Genomic DNA, 24,806 nt, shown 5'->3' on the forward strand with positions numbered 1-24,806 from the left:
CAGCGGGGTTGGGAGGCTCCAGGAAGGTGTGTAAAGTGCTGGGATGTCAGGATCCTGGAGGCGCTGTCACCTCCGCCCTAGGGCAGTGTTCTGCACCCCCCTGCTGCTGGCTGAGTTTCTCCGTCCCTTGGCAATAAGACAGACTCTTGTTTTCACAGCCAGTCGATCGCCCTCGTGTCATCACCCTGCCTGCTGGCTGGGCAGGGTAACTCCTGAGGTCACCACCCTCTCTAGCCAGCCTGCCTTGGGCTTGGAGAGTGAGGAGGAGGGCGAGGGACATCTGCTGACCCTGAACATCCACCATCCATCATCCCATCACTGAGAGCAAGTGAGTGGCATTCGGGTTCCTCCGTGTCTTCCCCTGTCTGACTTGGGAGAGGAGAAACAGGGGGAGAGACTATCTCCAAAGGGGGATTTCATTTGCAAACAGCCCCCAAGAGCCCCTCACTCTTAGACCGGGCAGGGGCTTCTCCAGAGCCGTCTCCGGTGTGTTTGGAAAGGTTCCAGCAATGGGGCTCCCAGCCCTTCCCTTGTGGGACACTGTTCCCCAGGCTGAGAGTCTCTGAGCTGGGCCAGACCCTGTGAGCTGCTGAGTCTGGAAATCAATGGGGAACGAGGAGGGCCCTGGTCTTCCTGTGCTTAGGGTCTTTGTGACTTTGACGTGGAGAATGGTTTTGCAGGAGAAATCCGGGCTCCTGGGTTCTGTTCCTTCTCTAGCCTGGGCGGGAGAGTGGCCTGGGACGACAGGAGGGGGCTGCTTGTCCAGAGTAACGGATGGTCTTTGGGACTGACCCCCTTGCTGGAAAAGGATGAGACTTCCTGGCTATTGCAGCAGCAGGGATTACGAGGGGGAATGTTGGGAGCAGATCATGCAATGAACTCCTGCCCGTGTGTGTAGATGGCACTCCCTGCACTCCTGTGGGGGCAGAGGGGGCTGGTGTGGTTGGAGCAGGGAGGAGAAGGGACGGAAAAGGCCCAGGAGTGAAAGGCTGCCTTGAGCCCAGACTCACCCCTGCTCCCCGCTCGGTTCCAGGATGGCCAGGCTCCTGCGGATGTTCCGGAGGAAGGCTCTGCAGGTGGCCCCAGAGCCTGAGGGAAGCAGCTGCCACCTTCCCAAGGGGCAGAGCAAGCCCTGCGTCCCCGCTGGTGGGGAAGCAGCTCCCGTCCAGGCCAGACGGCGGAAGTGCCCGGCCTTCTGGAAAAGGAACCCAGCTCCCGGCGCAGGCACCGAGCTGGGAGAGGCCCCGACCAGGCCCCAGTGGAGCTGGCCCAGGCTGCGGTTTTGCAGACAGGACCCAGCCCAGGAGGGGCGCCGGGCAGGGTGGCTCTGGGGCTTGTTGTGTGGGCAGCAGCGGCCCCAGGAGCGCAGCCCTCCTTCCCATCAGGAGGCATCGCCCTGCCCGGTCTCTGAGGCCCTTCCAGCCCCCGCCGGCCAGGAGGGGGAAGGTCCCTGTCCCAGCACCGGCAGCTCAGCCTGGGACAGCGGCAGCACCTGGGCCTCTGGCAGCAGCCAGGCCGATGGAGGCCACTGCTTTGTTCCAGGTGAGGAGCCAGGCTGGGCTGAGGGAGAGCTGAGGACGGGATGTGAACACCCTGGGCCCAGACGCTCTCCCAGGGATACGGGGAGTTCCCCAGCCCAGGTGTCTGACCGGAGCCCCGTGAACCCCACGGACAGCAGCAGCCGTCACACAGCTGCCCCTTCCGCATGGGGACCTGGGGGTGGGGGCGTGAAGAGCTGCTGCCATGTTGGTCCTTGCTGCTCCGGGCGGGGGGAACAGGCACCTCCCCTGGAGTCCTGGGCAGGGGAGGGGGGCTCTGCTCTGGGCTTCTGAAGCTGTTGGGGGCTGAAGGCATCCCTGAGAGGGAGGTTTGGGGCCCGATCTGCCCTGGGTGCCTGAGGTGGGAAGGGGGGTCTTGAATCCTGCTCTGCCCACCACACCCCTGTCCTTCCCTCTCTGGTGCAGGGACCCCCCTGGATTCGGAGCAGGAGGAAGGGGTGGACATGGCCAAAGATGAAGCTGCTCTCAAGGTCATCCGAGAGCAGCTCCAGTGCAGAGATAAGGTACAAATGTTCCCCATCTGGGCTGGAAGCAAGATTGCCCTGTCCCTTCCCAGCATCCCCACCCCCTGCCGAGGGCCTTGTCCCTCCTGATCCACCACCCCTAATGGGTCCCTTTTACATCCATGATGTGGGACCCCCAAGATGGGGGTGTTTGTCCCACAAAAGCCGAGGTCATCTCCCCCCACAGGCACTGTCCCAGTTCCTCATCCTGCTTGTGTAGGAGTGGTGGGAAATTTGGACAATAGGCGGGTCCCCACAATCCCCCATTGAGGCCTGAGCCCTGGAGCTGGTGTGGGTGGGGCAGGAAGTTCCCTAGCTAACAGGTTTTCTCTCGCTATACCCCACTCCTGGTGGGTCCAGGATGAGGGGCAGCAGCTCCTGTTCCTTCAGGCCATCTACCTCCCATGTCTGGCTGCACGGGAGAGAGGGGAGGACACGCTGGAGCCGCGCTGCTGCAAGGCGGCTGTGGTGAAGAGGATCGTAGTGAGTGAGACACGCCATATTGCAGCTGGAGGGAGGAGAGAGACACGGGATTGGCAGGGGTATGGCCGGGCTAATGGGTGGGGGCTGGGTGGTGTTGGAGGGGGCAGCAGAGGACAAGGATTGCTGGGGCTCAAGACTTGGGATAAGAGAATTGAGAAATTGTGAGATTGGGCAGGGGGGGACTTGTGGGGCTGGAGGGCAGCTGAGAGTGGGGGCCAAGGAATCACATGGTCCCAGCTCGGTCGTCGGGATGGGGCTGAATGGGGGCAGTTTTGAGAGGGAGGAGGAGAGAAGGGGATTGGGAGTGAGCTGGGCAGGAATCCGGGAAGGGGGACAAGATTGATGGGCAGGAAGGAATGGGAGGAGCGGGAGGTGGTGGGGGATCCTGCTGGCCATGTGGGGCACTGGCTGTGTCATCTCCTCACTGGGAGGTGTGAGTTGGGCCTGAATCTCACACGCTCCTTTGTCTCCTTCGCATCTCACAGGAGCTCATCGAGGAGCTTCCCGATGACTCGTCACCCAGCGCCATCCTCGCCCACTCCCTGGCTGCAGTGGGCAACCTCTGGTACTGAGACAGCCCCACCCCCAACCCCGCCGGCTCCCCTCACCCCAGTGCTGCTCAGGCCCAAGGCTGGGAGTCACCATCACTGTCCCTCCCATGTCACCTCCCAAGAGTGGCACCTCTGGCAGAGATGGTGGGGTGGGAAGGGTCACTCTCTCCTGGCAGGGCTGTTCTTTTCACTCCCATAACATGACAGGGGCCTTGGGGAGGGGCTCACTCCCCGGCTCAGATACAGGAGGGGCAGCAGGCTCCAGGAACAGGAGCTATTTCTGTCCTGCCGCTGTCTGTCTGGGACGCCTTGGCCTTGTCATTCCCTAGCTAAGTGCCTCAGTTTCCATTCTCGCCAGCCTGTGCCTCTATCCCTGTGGGTTGGTGTCCGTGTTGGTGACAGTCCCACGCCCGTACTGCACAGTCTAATACCAGCTCCTCTCTCTTGCAAGCACCATGAAACCTGCCCTGGAGCCAGCCCTAGAGACACACCTCTTGCGAGCTGCCCTTCACTCCGTCTTCACCCTGGGCACGGAGAAGGACACCACCGACATCCAGGTACCTCCTCCTCCTCCGTCCTCTTACTTTTCCAGAGTAGTCCTTGGTCCCTGCTCCCTTGATTCGCTGGAGCTCCAGATTTAGGGGTGGGGTGGCGGAGATGGAACAAGCTGCAGGGTTGGATCCTTCCCTCCAGCAGGGAAGAGATTACCCCTCCCTGGGGGATTTCTTTCTTTCTTTCTTTCTTTCTTTCTTTCTTTCTTTCTTTCTTTCTTTCTTTCTTTCTTTCTTTCTTCCTTCCATAAGCCGTGTTTTGCCCAGAAGCCCAGCTTCCATCCATAACAACTTGGCTGTTTCATACTCTTCTGCCTACAAGGCCCTCTGCAGAGACCTGCTAAGCTCATGGATCAAAGGTCTAGGGGTCATCAATTCTTGTGAATTGCCTGCAGTGGGATGTGAAGGAGAGAGGCCAGGAGATGTGTTTGGGAGTCTCCCCAGTTCTTCCCAGAGACCCCTCTTCCCAGCCTGAGGCAGGTGTAGGCCCAGGTTCCCTAACTCTGACCCATGCTTTGCAGGCTCTGCACAAAGTCATCCCAGAGGTCCTGGATGCCATGCTGGGGAACCTGCTGGCAGAGTCCCCAGACACAGACAGGCTCCACTTCATCTTGGAGGTGAGCCCCATTTGACCGTAACTCTTTGGGGGACTGGTAAGGAGAGACTGGAAGATCCATTTTCTACTCTGTCCTCCTAGCTGGGTCCCCACTGGGCCGTCCTTGGTTGGGGAGGTCAGTGCAATGCAGTGTCAGGTCCTTCCTTCTTGAGGGACAGAGGAAGGAGCTGGGACTTCAAGCCAGAGCTCTGCCTGGTTCTGCTGAGCACTAAGCACAGGGCTCCTGGCTGTCTTGGGGAGTGAGAGTCTGAAAACCCATCCTTCCCCCACCCCTCCAACACACACACCGCATGAGATTTGGGAGACGGTTCTCAGAGAAGAGGCACAGGCTCCTTCCTAGAGAAACAGGAGGATCCCAGGGAATCAGCCCTTCCCTCTTATCTGCTCTGAAATTCCTGGGGGGATTGTGTTCTCAGTCACTCCGTACATCCCCGCAAGGATTTTCGTAGCAGGGAAGGGCCGAGGGTTCAGTCTCCTTTCTGGTGAACTGTTCAGGAATCACGAGTTCTGGGAGGATGGGACCAGCCCCGACCCCAAACATTGTCCCAATCTAGAGAGACGCTGAGAAGTTGTGACCTGCAGGGTACAAGCTGCGTCCTGGGGGAAAGTATCCCCTTCTAAAGCTCTGCCATCAAGGACTCACATATTCCGCCCTGCGCAGAATGTCTCAGGCCCATGGGGCTGGGGGCGTGGGGCTCATTTGCAAAGCAGGTGCACCTGGCCACTGAGTCTGACCTGCCTCCTTTCCCCACAGCATTTCAACTTGTGGGTCGTGTCCAGGGTGTCGCAGGAGCGAGCCAGGGCTATCAGGAGCAGCACAGCCCTGCTGAGATACACAGTCACCCTCTCTGAGTTTGACGTAAGTGAGCTCCGAGCCCAGCTTGCTGGCTCCAGGCGGAGGCGGGCTGGTTCCAGCAGGCTGCAGGATCTGCTGCTGCCGGGGCTGTGGCTTAGGAGGGTTCTTCATGGGGAGGCAGAGTGAGAGCAGGGACTGAGCTAGGCTTGAGTCAAGTTCTTCTTGTCCTGGTTCAGTGTTGTCCCTGGGCCTTTAAGGGGACCATGCTCCAGCCCCTGCTTGGCATCCCAAAGCAGCTCCAGGCTCCCTTGGCAGCAGAGCAAATGAAGGGTCGATCTCAAGCTCCTCTCCCCCAGCATCTCCTGCAGAGGGGCTAAGGGGAAGGAGCCCTCTGGCCCAGGGGAGCTGAGAGGAAAATGCTGATGGAGTCCCCTCTCCTCTCCCTTCCATTAGATCTCAGCTGAATTCCCTAGGATGGGTCACCATGTGGCCCAGCTGGCTCTATTTGTCAGCGATCCAGAAAAGGACATCAGCCGGCAGGCCAGGGAGGGGACTTACCGGCTCTACCAACTGCTGCTCCAACAGAGGGGTAAGGAATCCAGCTGGGACACGGAACCCAACAGGGGACTATGAGTGACCACAGGTGGATAATGGGACCCCAGACCAGTTCTCTCAGACTGACCCCAGCTGGAGGACAAGTCTCTCTCTGCCTCTGTTCTTCTCCACTCCACTGTGGAGCCACCAATGGGATTGGAAGGACACAGAAAGTGCAACCAGAATGAGAAAAGTCTCTCTCTCTCTCTCTCTCTCTCTCTCTCTCTCTCTCTCTCTCTCTCTCTTCCAGGCCTGACCATACATGACGCGGAAGATCTCTGGTGCTATGACTGGCACCAGGACAGAAGGCTCTTGGGCTACAAGAATACAGCCAGAGTGGGGGAGGTAAGGACACTGTGCCAGGGCATGAGACAGCTCAGGGAGTGTGGCTGGCTGGGTTCCCTGCAGCGGATGCCTCCTGGAGACAGGAAAAGAGCCCACTCCTTATTTCCAGCTCAGAGTTCCTCATCCAGCAACCAGTGGGACAGGCTGGTGCGAAAGGTCCCACATTGGAACCTCGCTAGTTGCCGTGATTTGAGTGTCTTACATGGCTGCATTGCTACGTGGCATAAGGAGGATCCCCGGGTGGGTGAGTTAATATAGGATTATAGCTCTGGGTGTCTCTGTACTCCTTGACCTCCTGGCTGATTGCCAAGTGTCTGAGAGGAGAGCCCTGAGTCAGTCAGTCACGATTGCTTGATCAGACCCTTGTTTAATTCCCTGCACCCTGTAGAAGCAGAGAAAGGAGGTGGGCTTTGCCCAATTCCATTGCCGGTCAGGAAGCAGAATGCCCCAACCTGGGAACTGGGTAGGGGACATAGGGAGCTCCAGAGCCAATATGGAACACATGCGCCCCCCTCATGTCTCCAGACCCGGCCAGGGAATGGCAGAGTATCTGGACCTCAGCCACTGTTCCAAAGAAGCACATTGTCACTGAGCCAAGTTGCGGCTACTTGCTGCACAAGTAGAAAATCAAAGACACCCCCCCGCCCCCGTCTCACAACTGTGGTGAGAATATCCAAACCTTCGAACACACCGTAACACAGTGCCCCCAGACTGGAGTCAAAGGTGAGATGGGTGATTTCCACAACATCACAGAGGAGGCCTTGGAGTGGCTCCTGGATCGAGAAGGGCATCGACAGAACGCTGCTCCACAGACACCCCGTGAGAGAGACTGTGTGAGCTTGTCCCGCCTCCCACAAGCTGAATTGCTGCAGCGGAAGAAAAGTCTCCGAGGAGTGTCTGGGATGGGGACTGGGCCATGAGTCTCCTTGTCCTTGTCAGGCTGCAGGTTGGATTCCCTGTGAAGAAACCAAGGAGCTGCAGAGGCCATTCCCAGCGACGAGAGAAATCACTAAGCTGCGGGGAAGAGACCTTTGGTCTGTCAGCTCCAACCCCCTTGCCCCCCACAACACACACACACTCCTCTAGCCGCTGAGGTTCAGGAGATCTCTCTGCTGGAAACAACACAGGGTCCCCTGTGGTCTCTGTGCCCTGCACAGCAGAGTGGGCCTGCTCACACACATTAGAGATCCATTTCCAGCCCATCCTGGCCCCTGCCATAAATTGCCCTCCTGAAAGAGCCACTGGAGGCTTTGGTCCCTAAGCATGTGTGACCTTTTAATAAAGGGGCTTCCCTGAGCCCTGGGAGCCTGAAAGCCTCCTGGGGAATGAAGTGCGTTGGCCACAGCAGCTCTCTTCCCCGCCCTTTGGGGCACTAGAGGCCATTGTACCGCCAGAACTTGGAGGCTGGCTGTGGGCAATCTGCTCGAGCCTCGTGTCCTCTTGGTTTTAGGTCTTTGGAAAATTCTTCTCCATCGGGCTGAAAAGATCCTTCCTGCAGACAGCAGTGCTGGCCATCCACCACCCCCTGCTGCATGTCAGCCAGGCTGGGCTGGTGCTCGTCTACTCCCTCCTGGGGGAAGCCCAGCAACTGATGGGGGTCACGGTAAGCAGCTGCAATCGACTCAGGAGCTTGGGGTGGGGGCCAGGGCCTCATTCCCATCCTATCGCCATTCGCTGGCCTGGTGGCAAGGAGCCTAGTGGGGACTTCTGGACTTCATGGACTTCTCTTCTTAGGATGTGGTGCTCTGCTATCACTCCTGGGAAGGACAGGAGAGTCCCTTAAGTGCCCTCTGGGAACCTTTCCTGACCCACAGAGCTGCACCCATTTCCCCATAGCCTAGTGTCCATGTCACCCGAGCCACCATCGAGAGTTGCTCCCTTCCCTGGCAGCCTGGGTGGCCAAGGACTGACTGGTGATGACGACTGAGCAGGAAGGGCTGAGGCACATGGGCGTGGGAAGCTGGCCTTGTTGCTGGTAGGGCTGGACCCGCTCTCGAGAGATTGGGAGGATTCAGTCAGCAGGGGCTGCTGACCTGCCCCGTTTACCAGGGCTGCTATCCTGTGGCTTCAGCTTTTGTCACTGGGGTGACTTGGGGAAAGGTCTCAAGCTCTCCCCATCCCACTTCACTGCTGCCAGAATCCCTCCTGCCCCCCGCCACCCTGCTAGATCCCCCTCCCTGCCCTAGCTGAGTGGGGATGGAGGTAGGGATGGAGGAGAGGGTTCTACGAACTTGAGCGGTGTCCCCAGGTGGGTTGGAGGTGGAACAGCTGTCAGGGGCACGGATGGGGAGGTGGCAGGAGTTCAGCCGACAAGGAGGGGAGTTGGCACTGGAGGTCACTAGAGAGGACAGCAAGCCTCCATCCTGGGGGTCGGGAGGGTGAATCCACCACTCAGACATGAGCAGCTGCTGGGTGGAAATGATGGTGATGGTTCCAGGTGCCCTTAATCCTCCCTGATCCCTGGGGAGTGTCTCCGTCTCTGACATGTTCTTGTTCCCCTGCAGCACGAGGATGTCACAGCCAAGGTCATGTGCCAGCTTCACATCATCAGGCACTTGCACCAGATGCCCGAGGTGCTGCAAGGGCTGTGGCTCATCTGATGCTCTTAAAGGTTCCCCTCCCTGTTCAGCAAGTCCCACTCCCTGATGCAGGTACTGCTCTGTCTCACTGTAAATGGGGGGCTAGTGGAAGAGAAAATGGAGGCCCCTGGCACTCACAGAAATTCTCTCCCCTCTCTGTGGAGCTGCGTCCTTCCCTCGGCCCCCCAAATTCCTTCATCTGGGGTAGGAGCTCTTTCCCTCACACCCATACCCCTCCCCTCTTTCCTTGATCTCACCCCCATCCCATTCTCCGTGCTCCCAGGCAGAGATCTTCCTGCCCCATATGGCGCAGAAGGACCTTTGGGTCAGAGCTACAGACTGTCTGCCCAACTGAATATCAGGAAGCTCCACATTTGAGGAGGTGAGGATGGGACAGAGGCTCAGGGCTAGCTTCATCTCCTGCCCTTTATTCTTCCTTTGGCCCCTCTCTGGGCTCTCAGAGTCTGACATGAAGAGGAGCCTCCTCCCCGCATGTCTTCTAGGCCCTGGGGTGTGTGACAGCCTCCCAGATGGGTGCAGTCAGAAGCTGAACCACCTCAGGGAGCAGTGGGGGCAGGTCCCTGGTCCGAGGAAACCAAGCAGTGGTAGTTCTCAAAGAGGCTGAGAGGGAAGACCCCGCTCCCTCCTGGAGATAAGAGTCATTGACTTCTTTGGGCATATGGGTTTCTTGGGGGAGAAATGGGATCTCTGCTGCATAGCCTGGCTGGGAGCTTCCCCCATCCCTGGGACAGAGACATCTCCATCAATGTGCCACCCTTGTTTTTTTCCTAGCAAGAGGCTCTCCAGAGAACTCCTCAAACCTGTTCTCCTGGGAGCGTTTGTGGGAGTAGGCTCCCGTCCCTCAGTCTCCAACTCCATCATGCAGTCTCTTTCACCTAACATCTCTGCTCTCCAGCTCCACTTCCCGCAGCAGGACAAACGGACCTTCAGCTCCTAGAGAACAGACTCTGACCTCCTTCTGATCAGCAATGGGGTTTCACCATTCCCGCAGCAAACCTGTCAGCCGGGCTGGACTGGATTTGAAGGAGGAGGGTATCTAAGAGGGTGGCTTGGCCTATGGCTGCCTAGCCTGGGGCTAGGCCAAATTGATGACCAAGTGAGCCCCACCTGAGAGGAAACAAGGGAAAACAGCAGCAAAAGTACAGAAGCAGAGCGAGCTGTTCATTCGACGGCCTTGGGCCAAAACCTGGAGTCCAGGGTAGGACTGGGTTCTCTCACCATCCCTAAGGAAGGGGACATAGAAGACCACAGAGACCCAAGACTTTGTTTGGAAGGAGCACGACCCAGGAAGGAGTGGAGTAAAGGCCAGTCACTTGGTTGGAGGGCTGAGTTCCCAGCCAACAAACTCCAAGAGTGAGTATCAGCGGGGTTGCTAGCCCAGCTAGAAAGCGGTGACCCGAGGCCTGGACAGCATCTAGCGGTGAGTGAACTCTGGTACACACCTGCTTCCATTCTGGAAACAGCCTGGTATTGGAGAGTGGGTGGGGAAAGCAGGGAGGTGGGAGGGGTTCCTGAGGCTGGGGTGGGGAGGAAGCTGTGGGGCTGGGAGGGGAAGGACTTGGCCCAGCTTGTGGGAGGGATCCTGCTGGCTGTGTCTGGAGCCCTGTGTAGCCTCTTCTGTGGGAAGTTCCCATGGGTCAGTGGGGCCTGAATCTCTCCTGCTCCTTTGGTCTCTTTGGGCTTCACAGGAGATGTCTGGTGAACTGCCCTTGGACTCTGGGCCCAGCACCGCTCAGAAATTATTCGCTACCTTCAGAGAGACAGGGCACAGCTCAGCCTGTTGGGTAGGCTTGAGACTCACACTTCACTCAAACACACAACCCAGAGGTGCTTTGGGAAGCACAGTAACAAAGAAGAGATTGAAGTGAAACTAAGCAAGAGAAAGAGACAAATTTCAAACAGAGAAACAAAACACAACACACTTTGTAGTGACTTAAACTGAACCTTAACAAGTCACAATCTTTGCCTTAGCAGTTTCCAGACTAACATCTCAGCTTTCCTAACAGATCTTCTTTGATGTCCCTGTAGGGTACAAAACGTCTCTGTCGAATCCGCTGATTTGATTGCTTCGCCTTCTGGTTTCAGACCCTTTGTTCTCCTTCTGGGCTGCCTGGACCCTGACTGTAACATCTCTCTGGCCCAGCCTCTTTACACAGATGTGTGCTGCAGCCAGGCCAGCGCAGGGAGCAGTGGGGACAGATGATCTCATCCTGTCAGACCAAGAAACAAGGGTCCCATTGAGGCTTAGATGGAAGATCCCAGGCATCTCCTGGAGGTAAGAACCGTCCACTCTTCCGGGCACTTGAGGCTGTTGCAAGAAAGAGGGGGCTCCTGTTCCATAGCCTATTTGTCATCATGACTGTGTTTTTTTATTCTCAGAGGATGCGGCCGGGACCCTGGAGACTGTTTCGTGCAGGAGGTTTAAGCGGGGAGAGATCACTCACTGTCATGACCCATGGGTCATTAAGCCGGGTCTGCAGGGTTCCTGGGAGCAGCCACCCTCCAGCACGCCACCTGGAAGCCTACGAAAAACTGCTTACCTAGGACTGACGGAGTCCAGACCCAGTTTGAGGCTCCTATTGGCAGAGTCCCAGAGCAGCTAATCGGCCCCCAGGACCTCCTTAAACCAGCAGCAGGAACAAGAAGCTGTCTGAACACCCGAGCTGCTCGCCGGCTCTGGACCGTGTGTTGCTGTTCCTGCTCCCACTCCCCAGGCTTGATTTCCTGGCATGCGGACTCGGGGTGACTCATCTGACTTGAGGTGCTGAACACAATTTGGTCTTTTGCTTCTGCTCTTCCAGTGTCCTGACCCAGCTCACTCTCGACTCCTGTCTCATGAGTGTGGACTCTGCCTCTGACCACTAGGTCTGGCTGCCCATGACCCGGCCATGACACTGACTTTTCTACATTCCTCCAGTGCCCTTTTCTGCTCTCCAGCTCTGCTCTCCCAGCAAGACACACCGATCCCTTGGCTCCCAGAGTCCTGCTTGCCTGCTAGTCAAGGGCTCAGGGGGAGAGCTTGTCTTGCCCCCTCCCCCACCACAGCTGCTTTTCCTCGGGGACTCTCCCTAGCGCAGAAGAGAATCCGTCCTGGCAGCAATTCAGGAAGTCACAGAAGGGACGGTCTGCTCAGCTCCCTCTGCAATGCCACTGCCCGAGACCATTACGAGTGGGTGCCCAGTGACTGCGCCGGCAGCTCCTTGAGAGACTGCTGGGGGCAGGGTAGTCGTGTTTCCCGGTGACCGCGGGAAGCCATGCAAAGAGTGCGGCATTGAGGAGACTCTCCTGCTGTCCCAAAGGGTTTCTGTTCTCCTGCACGGTCAGACCGTGGGGCCGGCTGGCAGAATGGGGAAGAGCTGGTTGGTGATGAGTCGGAGGATTCACCATAGAGGTGGCAGCAGCTGCAGATCCTGGAGTCCCTGCGGTCGGGTTACCATGCGTCCGGATTTTCCCGGACATGTCCGGCTTTTTGGGTTTTAAATCGCCCTCCGGGAGGAATTTGTAAAACTCTCCAAAGGGCCGGGATTTCCCTCCCAATGCAGCACTCTGGGGGTGGTGGTGGGCGGGGGGAGCTGCGCGCTCTGCGGGGGAGCACGGCACTGTGTCTGGCTCCGCACCCCAGACACACTGCTCTGAGCAGCAGGGTATGGGGGGCTGGAGAAGGGGCATGTGGTCCCAAGGGGCAGTCAGGGGACAGGGAGCAGGAGGGGTTGGATGGGTCAGGGGTTCTGGGGGGAGCCTGTCAGGGGGTGGGCATATGGAGAGGGGTCGGGGGAGACAAGGGACAGGGAGCAGGGGGGGTTGGATGGGGCAGAGGTTTGGGGGCAATGTCAGGGACAGGGATCAGGGGGGGTTAGATGGGTCGGGGGTTCTGCGAGGGCAGTCAGAGGACAGGGAGTGGTTGGATAGGTGTGGGAGACCCGGGGGTCTGTCAGGGGGCGGGGGTGCGGATAAGGGGCGGGGCAGTCAGGGGACAGGTAGGGGGGAAGTTCGAGGGGGGCAGTTAGGTTGGGGGGATCTAAGGAGGGGGCAGTTGGAGACAGGGAGAAGGAAGGCTTAGATAGAGAGCAGGGTCCTGGTAGGGGGCGATCAGGGGACAAGGAGCAGCGGGGGTTGTATGGGTTGGCAGTCCTGGGGGGGGGCAGTCAGGGGGCAGGAAGTGGGAGGGAGTAGATAGGGGGCAGGGCTACAACTCCCCCCCCCCCCCCCGCCCCCGGGAGTGTCCTCTTTTTTGAAAGTTCAAATATGGTAACCCTACCCTATGGGCCCAGCCTCCATTCCTGAGAGTTCAGGCGAACCTCCCCCTGTTCTCAGGGAGTCTTTGGCTTTCGTGGCTGGGCCTGCCTGCCGAGACAGAGGACTCAGTGTTTCCATCAGGCTGCTCAGTTGCAAATGCAGCCACCCAAAGACGTGAAGAATGGAAGCAAAAGAGCAAAGCTGGACCCTCCGCTGAGCTCCTGCAATCAAGTGAGCCCAGCCTGGGAGAGACAAGGGAAAGCTCCAAGGTGGCTGCAGGGAGCCAGGGGAGGAGAAATAAATAGTTCATGATGAATCCTACGGGCTTTGTCTTATGTGGTGAAGGGTTTAAAATGGGTCTAGTTACGATCACATTCAACTTTACAATCGCTGTGTCTGATTGAAGGGCAGGTCTGGAAAGGTCAGAGGTCACTCTAGGAGCTTCAAGTCTCACATTCTGTCCCTATTGCCTCCTTTGACCAGCTGATCTCACCCCAACACATCCCTCAGGTTGTCACAGTGGTGAGCTCTTTCCCTCTTTTTCTGGATTAGCCGCCAGCATGGGGACAGGATACCTGTGGCCAAGGAAATGGAGAGGCATGGGGGTCACTTGCAGAGGCATGCAGAGAACTTGCAGAGTTGCCTGTTAATGCAGCTCCTATGGGGGAGCACGGTAGGGTACCGGGCACTCAGGGGCACCATTTCAAATTTTGGTGGTGACGGGGAGGATAATTTCACCATGATTCAAAGGGCTACTTCGGCACCTGAAAACTCTAGTGTTTTGGCAGATAACTTAGCAAAGAGCTGACAGGACCACTTGCCAGACTGCTTTCCGGGGAAGACAGCTATAAGAATGGATCCAGGGAATGGTTCTGTATCTCTGAGCTGTTTGGACACTTTCAGGGAACATTCCAGATGCAAGACAGAGATCCCCAAAGTTATCCTGGGTAACCCTGAGAGACTTATGGAAAACTAGCAGATCCCACATCTCTGCTGTCACTTTGCACTGACAAACTTGGACTGTCCCAACCTGTTCATGTATTTTACCTGCTTTAACCTCTCAATAACTTTCATATATAAAAGAAAGAAAACGAAATAAATGACGTAGTTACACCAATATAGGGCCGTAATGTAAACCCGACCTCAGAGTTGTCCCATTGAAATGGAATTATTCACAGCAGTCATTAAAGTTAAACATGCACGTAAGGGTTTCCAGGGCCAAGATTAAGGCTACAGCTTATGAGAGGTGCAGACGCAAGAAGAGAAGAGCTGTGCAAAAACTGAAATGCCACTTGGAACTTGGCCCAAACAATGCAGCATGACAAATAAACTCATCTTGTTATACAGTAATAGAGCTGGTTCCAAATGGTTTTACACTCACAATGCAACCTTTGAACTAGAAATGCCACTTTGGATTACATTGATCATTTGAAAAAAGTTCCCTTTTTAAAAAAAACATTTTGGATTTCTCTGCCCACTTGAGAGCGAACGTGGAGTTTTTCCCACCAAAACTAAACAAAAATGTGATCATTAAAAACATTTGCAAATAAGTTTGAAGAATATGGGGGGGGGAAGTGGTTTCTTCTTCAATTTTCATGACCCTCCCCACCCCCGCTATTTTTGACCAGTTCTAATTATGAATAAATGTCTGTCTGTCCATGAATGATAAATATGTCTGCTACTGAAACATTTACAAACAACGGCTCTCGTCAGGAGCCCTGAGGTCACATGACGCAGAGAAACACCCAGGCCTGCGGGGTTCACATTCTCAAAGACATAAACCGCCCAGGACGGGAATGTCACACACAGCACAGCGGGACTGGCCCGGGTTGGTGAGGTGCATGTTTTGCTGTTGCTGGCAAATTGTGCTTTTTTGAGGGGGGGGGGAGTTATATTTGAAAGGAGTTCTTCCTCCTCTCCCACTCTCAGCCAGGGGTGCCAGAACAGGGGGGACCAGGGCCCACCACTTTTTACTGGCCATAACTGTGAGCGACTGGATGAAGAGGGAGAGAAGGGAGTGTGGGGGGGATTTGGGTGCAAGGGGGAGCATGAAGTGGGGGCTCAGGGAGAAAGGCGGCAAGAGGGGGGGCCTCGGAAAGGGGCGGTTTGAGGGGGCCAGACGTCAAGGAGAAGGGATGGCACAGGGGCTAGGCCACAGTTTGGGTGCCAGCAGCCCCCCCCCTCCACTTGTAGGAAGCTTTTGCCCATCCTGCCGTTGTCTCAAACAAATTTGTTACAGTAAGAAAACTTTGAGCAACAAGGAGACTCACAGACCCACAATATAACCGCTAAAATCCTCAACCGCCCCTGGAGCTGGGCAAACAGAATTTTCTGGTCACTGGCCATTCCAAAAAAAAAGATGGAAAAAAACTGGTTTCAGGTTGAACAAAACATTTTTCCAAATTTTTGATGAACCAAAAAGCTTTTTTTAAAAAAAACCAAAAAGACCCAGGAACATTTCAAGGGTTGTAACATTTTGAATTTTTAAAATAAAACTGAAGGACATTTTTAAACAAAAAATTGTTTCAAAGTGAAAAATCAAAATGGTTTGTTTGGAAAGTGTCTAAACGAAATGCTTTGACTTTTTAAGAACGGGGGGAGGGGCTGGACGTGAACAATTCAGCAGACTGGATATGAATTCGCAAACTGCTGAATCTAAAATAGGTTTAGATGAAAAGTTTCGCCCAGTCTAGTCCCCACCATTGAGGGGCATCGTAAGAGGGATCAGCTCTTCTAGCTGGTTCCCCAGCCCAAGTCTGTCTCCATTTAATGGGTCCCTCCCCCCACTCCGGTTTAGGGTTGCCAATTTTAATTGGACGTATTCCTGAAGATTTTATCACATGACATAATCTTTAATTAAAAATTAATCTTTAATTCCTGCAGACTCCCGGTCATCCTGGAGGATTGGCAATGCTACTCCAGTTTCCTGGGCCACACCCGTGTCCCCACCTAATGGATCCCTTCCTCTGGGTTCCTGGGTGAAGCGTCTGTCCTCCATGAGCAGGTCTCCTTCACCATTCTCCAGGGCTGGGTCTCGATTCCTGTTTCTAATTCCCTGGGCCTAGTCCCCATCCCTGTCACACACTGCGGGGAGCTCAGATTCCTGTGAATCCTACAGACTTCCAGGCTGCTGGGAGGGATGAGTCAGCAGCTTGCTGAAGACGAGTCACGGGTAGGCAAACACTTTCCCTCTACCTTTTCAAAACCCACATAGGTATAGTGAGACCAGCACCCCCACCACCCCCACCACTCCACGCACCATGAGACGATTCCAGGACGCTGGCTCTGAAACAAAAGAGAGAGAAAGGCCCCATTACTAAGGGACTCCGTTAAATCATCCCACTGCTGCCATGAGGATCCCAGAAGATGAAGACGTTCCTGGGATACAGTAAGAGCTGAGCTGGGTCATGTGCACATGGGCAGCACTCAGAGCAGCGGGAATGAGATCTCCAGGCTCATTATCCCCATCGGCCAACCTGACGGAGGGAGAAAGGTGAGCCCGGCAAAGCAGCCCCTGTTCCAGAGTCTGGTGTAACCCTTCTGCCCATCAGAGTTGGCAGCAACAAGGGCCGGGTTCAATATCTAGGGGATCCATTCCAATAACACAATGCAAACCGGCTCGAGCCCCCACCCAGTGACCTGGGACAAATATATACCACCCCCGCTGGGCGCCTCCAAGAGGCAATACTTCCCCTCTCGCAAGCACATAGTCTGAGTGTAGCAAAAAAGCCTTTTAATAACAGAGAGAAACAATGTGGCATTATGTTGGGGAAACACCACCAACAGGATTCATAACACAACCCATGAGCAAAAAAAACCACCCCAAGCAAATTGGGGCATGCCCCTTTCCCTCGGGTTCTTGAGTCCCAGCACCCAAACGTCTCTTGAGTCCAGCAATCCACAAATCACCCAAAGTCCAAAAAGTCCAGCCCCAGAGTTCAAAAGTTCATCTGCATAGTGTTACTCCCCAGTCTGGCTAAAATGTGCCTGTGTGTGGGGGAAAGGGGTAAGGGGCACCTTACGTGTCCTGAAGCTGACTGCCCCACAGGGCTCTGCTCCACCACGACCGGCTCCGCTCTGCACCGCTCGCCGTCTCACGAACAGCTCTGCTCAGCTCGCCGTCTCACGAACACACCGCTGTCTCACGAACGGCTCCACTCCACCACGACCGGCTCTGCTCTGCACCGCTCGCTGTCTCAAGAACAGCTCTGCTCAGCTCGCTGTCTCATGAATGGCTCCGCTCTGCACAGCTCGCCGTCTCACGAACAGCTCTGCTCAGCTCGCCGTCTCACGAACACACCGCTGTCTCACAGACGGCTCCGCTCCACCACGACCGGCTCCACTCCGCACAGCTCGCCGTCTCACAAACACACCGCTGCACTCTAGATCTTCTGGCTCCCCACTACTTGACACAGTGCTCAGTGATTTCAGCTCATAGTAGTGGGGGCCTTAGTGCTGGTGCACCTTAAGGCCAAAGTGAATGCAGCACAGTACCTGTAGCAAGACTCTTAATAGACCCAAAATTAGCTCTGACATTCCACAGTGGAGAGAGACAGAGGTGCAATTGGTGCTTCAGGCCCACACCACCAGGTACTAATACCTGTCTCAAGTCTCTCTCAATTCACACAGTTTTGGAACCCATGACCCTTGCCTAGCGAGTGCTACTTAGTTGATGGTGAGTCCCTCCATCATAGCAAAAGGCCAAGTACAGTTCCCATAATCAGGGTAATAACAATTTATTCTTCCTGCCCCAATAACAGAGACACTGGGGATCCCACAGCAGCCGAAGTGACCATTTGGGCAGCTATGGCCTCAGTCTAGGCGGGGTGGGTGTGCCTATGCAAATGAGATCAGCCCCTAAAGTTTTTTTTTCCACAACTTGCCACACCTCACCACCAGATGTCAGGGTGGAGCTCACCCTGACACTGCTTACATCCTCCCCCCAGCCGAGAATTTGTCGTCCCGACAAATCACACGCCCTTTATACCAACTCATTGGTTTCCTCCAAAGGGCCTCAGGAAGCCCACTTTAGCTTCCACAAGCCTGTGTGCTAAAGGTATTGGCTCCTCACTAGTCACCCCAGGTGCATCATAAGTTAACCGTTTCACTGGTTTTATCACCCTGTCTCGTCTATTGAGACTCTCTGTTGCCGAGGTAGGGGGAACATTCTCTTGAGTGACGGATGGAGAGGCTTCCCTGGAGGGTCCCTCGGCTACTGGCGTAGGCCCCTGCACTCCTAGTTCTAATGCTGGAGGGTCCAAGGTGCCCAGGGCATCCTCTACCTGTGTGTCTCCATTGTCCAATAACCTGTGTGTGTCATCACAGTGGGGTCTCATCAGCGGCACCGGGGTGTCAGAAAGGGGCCTAAATAATTCCGCCATGGGGTTTAGGGCGGAAGAGGGAAAACTCTCGTTTGGTTCAGCTGATTGAGTCTGAAATCTTGTCTCCATCCCAGGATACACCAGGGTTGTGTCTTCCTCCTCAGACTCACTCTCAGATGTGCAGAATAGGGGTAAGTTAGCTGCAGGGGGCCCGCTGTCTGTGTTGGATGGCGGCTTTGGTCTAGCACCTCTGTTCTGCCCGGCTGCCCTGTTGTGGCCCGTCTCATAAGGGATGCTTACCAATTCCCCCACAGGGAGCAAAAGGTTTCTATGCACCGTCTTTATTTGCCCTGGGCCGTCTTCAGGTTTGATCTTGTAGACCGGCAGATCTCCCAGCTTTTCCATCACAAGGTAAGGCATTGCCTTCCATCTGTCAGCTATCTTGTGTTTGCCAGCAATACCCAAATTTCGCAGCAGGACTCTGTCCCCCGGCTGGAGCTCCTGCGAATGCACTCTAGCATCATATCGATGTTTGTTGCGGTCTGCGTTCTTCCGAGCCGCAGCGGTAGCTAAGCGATAAGCATCCCGCAGCTTTTCCCTTAGTCGGGATACATATTGCTGGTGAGTTTCATAGCTATCTCCATCCTCTGATACACCAAAGCACAAGTCTATGGGTAATCTTGGTTCTCGCCCAAACATCAAGAGATATGGGGTGACTCTCGTAGCATCGTTCTTTGTGGCATTGTAGGCATGCACCAGAAATGCGACATGCTGGCTCCAGGTTGCCTTCTGCTCTGGTCGCAAAGTTCCCAACATATCTAATAGGGTTCGGTTGAACCTCTCTGGCTGAGGATCACCTTGGGGGTGATAAGGCGTTGTCCTAGACTTTTTGATTCCTGCTATCTTCAGCACCTCCTTCAGAAGGTGACTCTCAAAATCCCGCCCCTGATCAGAGTGTATCCGAGCCGGGAATCCATAGACTGAGAAATATTTGTCCCACAATACTCGAGCGACGGTGGTGGCCCTCTGATCACGTGTGGGATATGCCTGTGCATACCGTGTAAAATGGTCAGTCACTACTAGAATGTTCCCAACCTTCCTCTTGTCTACCTCTACAGACAAGAAATCAATGCATACCAATTCCAAAGGTTTGTTGCTGGTGATGTTCTTGAGATATGCAGCCCTCGTGGGCAGAGTTTTCCTTTGAACACATCGAGCACAAGTCTCACATTTCCTGCGAACATCTTCAGCCATTCGGGGCCAATAGAACCTACTACGAATAAGTTCCAGGGTCCTCTCCATCCCTAAATGCCCAAAGTCATCATGCAGAGCCCTCATGGCCAGGGCTCTGTACTTTTTTGGCAGCACTAGTTGTGCTCGTTGTTTTTGTAAAGGGTCAGTGGTCATTCGGTGTAGCACTCCCTGAATCAGTTTTAGTTTGGTCCATTCTCTCAATAGTAGTTTACCCTCCGGGTTAGGTGGGACAACCGCAGCTGGGCTTCGCCCCTCCCTTTTGGCAAGTAGTGTATCACGAATGTCAATATCTTGCCGCTGGGCTTCTTGCCAGTCAGCTGCATTGAGCATGGGCAAAGGAGATTGGTCCAATGCAATATAGTTCACTGAAGCAGAAGGCATGCATTCAGGGGGCAGGCCCAAAGCTTCTGCAACACATACCTGAAGGCTCTCACGGGCCTCTGGCTCTCGGCGACTCACACTGCAAATAGCTCTCACACCATCTGTGGGTATCACAGCAACTTCTGGAGCCTGTGGACGCCTGGACAATGCATCTGCATCTACATTGCTTCTCCCTGATCGGTACTGAATGCTGAACTCATAGCTAGCCAAGGCGGCCACCCATCTCTGCCCTGTAGCATCCAGCTTAGCACTTGTTAACACATAAGTCAGTGGATTGTTGTCTGTCCACACCTGGAACTGAGCACCATACAAGTAGTCTCGAAATTTCTCAGTGATGGCCCATTTCAGGGCCAAAAATTCCAGCTTGTGGGTGGGATAGCGAGTTTCACTATCAGACAATCCTTGGCTGGCAAAGGCTACAGGTTTACGTTTGCCTTCCACTTCCTGGTACAGGACTGCTCCCAGACCCTCCAAACTGGCATCAGTATGCAGGATAAAGGGTTTGCTTGGGTCAGCAAAAACTAGGACTGGAGCATGAGTTAGGCAAGTAATGATTTCTCGAAAAGCCCTTTCACATCTCTCATCCCACCGTGGCCCAAATGGTTCAAATGGGCCATAGTGTCTCTGCACAGGGGGCTTTGGAGACCTCCCCTTATTCTTGGACTTAGATTTGTTCTTGCTGGACTGATGTTCCCTGGTGAGATCGTTCAGAGGCTTTACAATCGTAGCATAGTTTTTCACAAATCTGCGGTAGTAGCCACTAAATCCGAGAAAGGTCTTGAGTTCTCTGTAGTTACTTGGACGTGGCCATGTAGTGAGTGCTTCTATTTTATCAGGATCAGTACTCACACCCTCTTGGGACACGATGTGACCCACATACTTCACTGAGGTTCTGCAGAACTGGCATTTGTCAATTGAAAGCTTCAGACCATAATCCTCCAACCTATCAAGCACTTTAAGAAGTCTTTCTTCATGCTCCTCTAAGGTTCTTCCAAACACAATCAGGTCATCCAAATAAACTAACACTTGCAGTAAATTCATGTCTCCCACAACTTTCTCCATGAGACGTTGAAAGGTGGCAGGTGCTCCAGAAATCCCTTGGGGCATGCGTTCGAACTGATAAAACCCTAATGGGCAGATGAAGGCTGTCTTCTCCTTATCTTCTTCTCCCAGAGGGATCTGGTAGTATCCAATTCACAATTCAAGGGTGGAGCTCACCCTGACACTGCTTACACTGGGAAGTGGGATTTTTAAGATGCTCCAGGATGGGGTCCCTCAGGTCTTAAGGTTGAGCCCATAGCAGGGTTTGACCCTGGACCATCGGCACTGAAAGAACGGCAGAGTAGGTCACGCTGGCGGGAGAGTGGCACTATATGTCCAGGAAAGCATAGAGTAAAGTACAGTAAAAATCTTAAACGAACCCAACTGTATCCTAGCATCTCTAACAGCAGGAATTCCACACTTGAAGAATAAGAATCTAGCAGCAGGAGTATACTACTGACCAGGATGGTGACTGTGAAATTTACAGAGATTTGAGAGGCTACCAAAGGAGAAAACCGAATAATAATGGGGGTTTTCAACTATCCCCATATTGTCTGGGAACATGTCCCCTCTGGATGGGATGCAGAGAAGTGATTTTTAGACACCATCAATGACGGCTTGTTGGAGCAGCTAATCCTGGCACCCACAAGGGAAGGGGCAATTCTTGATTTAGGCCTAAGCGGAGCACAGGGGCCGGTCCAAGTGGGGAATGTAGCTGAACTGCTCGGTAATAGTGACCATAATGTAATTAAATTTAACATCCTTGTGTGGGGGGGAAATGCCAGGTTGTTAGAGGCAAAAAACGAGCATCCTTTAAAAAACGTTAGGAAAGGGATAGGGAAAAAGGCATAAAATATCATCATGCCACTGTATAAATCCATGGTACCCCCACACCTGGAACACTGTGTGCAGATCTGGTTGCCCCATCTCAAAAAGGATCTATGAGAATTGGAAATGGTACAGAGGCAGGCAACGAAAATGATTAGAGATATGGAACAGCTTCCATATGAGGGGAGACGACTAAGGGGGGGATATAAGAGGTCTATAAAATCATGAGTGGGGTCGAGAAAGTGAAGAGGGAAGTGTTATTTACTCCTTCACATAATGCAAGAACTGGCAGTCACACAATTAAATGAAAAAAGAAAAGGAGGACTTGTGGCACCTTAGAGACTAACCAATTTAGTTGAGAATCAGCTTTTGTGAGCTACAGCTCACTTCATTGGATGCATTCAGTGGAAAATAACAGTGAGTAAATTTATATACACACAGAACATGAAAAAATGGGTGTTCAACATGCATACTGTAAGGAGGTGATCACTTAAGATGAGCTATTACCAGCAGAGGAGTGGGGTGGGGGGAGAGAGAGAAAACCTTTTGAAGTGATAATCAAGGTGAGCCATTTCCAGTACATTTCCAGGAGTTAACATGAGCGTCTGAGGAAGAGTGGGGGAGCGGGGGGAGAAATAAACAAGGGGAAATAGTTTTAAACACCCATTTTTTCATGTTCTGTGTATATATAAATTTACTCACTGTTATTTTCCACTGAATGCATCCGATGAAGTGAGCTGTAGCTCACGAAAGCTTATGCTCAACTAAATTGGTTAGTCTCTAAGATGCCACAAGTCCTCCTTTTCTCTTTGCGAATACAGACTAACACGGCTGCTACTCTGAAACCTGCCACAATTAAATGAATAGTCAGCAGGTTTGAAACAAACAAAAGGAAGTATTTCTTCACACAATACACAGTCAACCTGTGGAGCTTGTTGCCAGGGGATGTTGTGAAGGCCAATAGTATAACTCTGTTCAAACAAGAAGTAGACTAGTTCACAGAGGATAGCTCGACTAGTTCCTATTAGCCAGGATGGTCAGGGATGCAACCCCATGCTCTGAGTGTCCATAAACATCTGACTGCCAGAAGCTGGGTGTGAATGGGATGGATCACTCGATACTGACCCTGTTCTGTTCATTCCCTCGGAAGCACCTACCGCTGGCCAGTATCGCAGGACAGGACACTGGGCTAGATGGACCATTGGTCTGACCCATGTGGCCAATCTTGTGTACTTACAGCTGAATGGTGTTTTTAAAAAAGCCCTTTGCGATTGATGGGAAGCTGGAAAATGTGCCCAGAGGAGGCTTAGGAAACAAGTCACTTGATGACCTGTTGTTTGATCCCAGTCAGATATTTTCACATATTCCAGCAAGGATGCCCTGATGTCGGCAGCAGTCTGTCTTTGTGATTGCATCATGAGCCCATCTGTTAGCAGGCCTGTTTGGAGTCTGTCCACACCGCAGCTGGCACCATGCCATTGCAGAGAAACTAAATGAATTCTTTGCAGCAGTCTTCATGGCTGAGCGTGTGAGGGAGATTCCCAAACCTGAGCCGTCCTTTTTAGGTGACAAATCTGAGGAACTGTCCCAGATGGAGGTGTCATTAGAGGAGGTTTTGGAACAAATTGAGAAACTAAACAGTAACAAGTCACCAGGACCAGGAACTCAAATGTGAAATTGCAGGACTACTAACTGTAGTCTGTAACCTATCATTTAAATCCGCTTCTGTACCCGATGACTGGAGGATAGCTAATGTGACGCCAATTTACGCGAACTGGGTAAACAGGCATCTCAGTGGGGTGTTAACCCTGAAATCTGCCACCCTGGGGGCGCCCACCCCAGCAGAAGGCTCTGGGTGCATCATTGCCATCCCATCAGAGCTCTTCTGGGGTGATGTTGGTGAGGGAGCCACCCACAGCCATCTGCTCAGGTGGCTGTGGGCTGGGCTCTCCCTTCTCTGGGACAGATCTCACCCCGAGCCAGAGGCTGGTGGCCTGAGGGCAGGGAGATCCTGGCCTGCCCAAAGAGTAGTGCTGGGCCTCCTCCCAGCCCAGCACATGACTACTGTGAGTAGCCAGGATGGGACCATGGGGGAGGATTTGCCTGTGGGCCTGGATCCCACCCTGTTTCCAGGTGGGAAGCGCTGGCCTCCAGCTCTCACGGGAAGCTCTGTGTGAGTGGCTGGGGTCACACCATGGCCGCCGGGTTTGTGCTGCTGGCATTTCACTCCAGCCGCCCCCTGCAATACAGCCTGTCCTGACAGGCCTCTGGCCTGAGTGCTGATGTAAACTGTCCAGGGAGCCCGGGACCCAGCTCCTCTGTGCGGCGTTACTGCTGCTCCTCGCCACGCTGAGAGTCACCTGGAACCTGCACCCGGGGCAGTTTGGGTGGGTTGGGCCTGCAGGGGCCCATCCAGACCCAGCTGGGGGGGGGGCGCGGGGGAGAGAGTAGGAATTGGATTAATACCCACCCGGCATAAATGGTCCATGGAGGTCAGTTGATCTTCGAACCTTTCCTGGCCTTGCTGCCCCACTGCCCCCTTTCTAGCTGGGGCCTGTGGCAGGTGCAGGAAGGGGAATCGTGAGGGGCTGTGAGTGCAGCAGCTCCCTGCACTGTGCGAGAGCGTCTCTCCCTGCCTGTGACTGATGGGAAATGTCCAACTCCTACCTGACACCAGCTCCCTGGCTTCTGTCTTGCAGGTTTGTGATAAGAGGAGGAGGAGACTGCGTGTATCTGAATGATGCGAATGGGGTCAGCAGCTTGCGATGCGCCAGTGAGAGACCCTGGATCTGCACCAAACGCGATGCATTTACACAGGCACAGGAGGCTGCCGTGGTAGGGGGCTCATAAGGAGAGTACTGTGGAATTAGTCCCGGAAAAGCGGGACTGATCTCTTTACAAGATCACATCTGAGCAATTCCAGAATATCGGGGAATGCTCTGCGCATCACTGGGCAGAGCACTGTGGATGCAGGTGAAAACCAGAGATGCTATTTGCACATCTTGTCCCCCCACCCGCGCCGTCTCTTTTTCCGCCAGTGGAACGGCTCAAATCCAGCCTTTCCAGCCTACCTCAGCTGGACCAGGAACTCTGCCTAACTGAGCCAAGGCAGCAGTCTCAGCTTTCACTGCCCTGACATTCCCCCAC

The 24,806-nt window shown here is 54.2% G+C and overlaps 1 protein-coding gene across 1 annotated transcript in view; it reads left to right on the forward strand.

Annotated features, from left to right (window-relative positions):
- The window catches only part of LOC141998841 (C-type lectin domain family 2 member D-like), an 88,570-nt gene extending 64,061 nt beyond the window's left edge, over positions 1–24,509 (forward strand). The window contains exon 4 of the mRNA XM_074971817.1: positions 24,359–24,509. Coding sequence (XP_074827918.1) covers positions 24,359–24,509 — 151 coding nt within the window. The remainder of the gene's footprint in view (positions 1–24,358) is intronic.
- Positions 24,510–24,806: the final 297 nt, after the last annotated feature.

The sequence above is a fragment of the Natator depressus genome, chromosome 14 (genome assembly GCF_965152275.1).
Source record: "Natator depressus isolate rNatDep1 chromosome 14, rNatDep2.hap1, whole genome shotgun sequence".
NCBI classification, from domain to species: Eukaryota; Metazoa; Chordata; order Testudines; family Cheloniidae; genus Natator; species Natator depressus.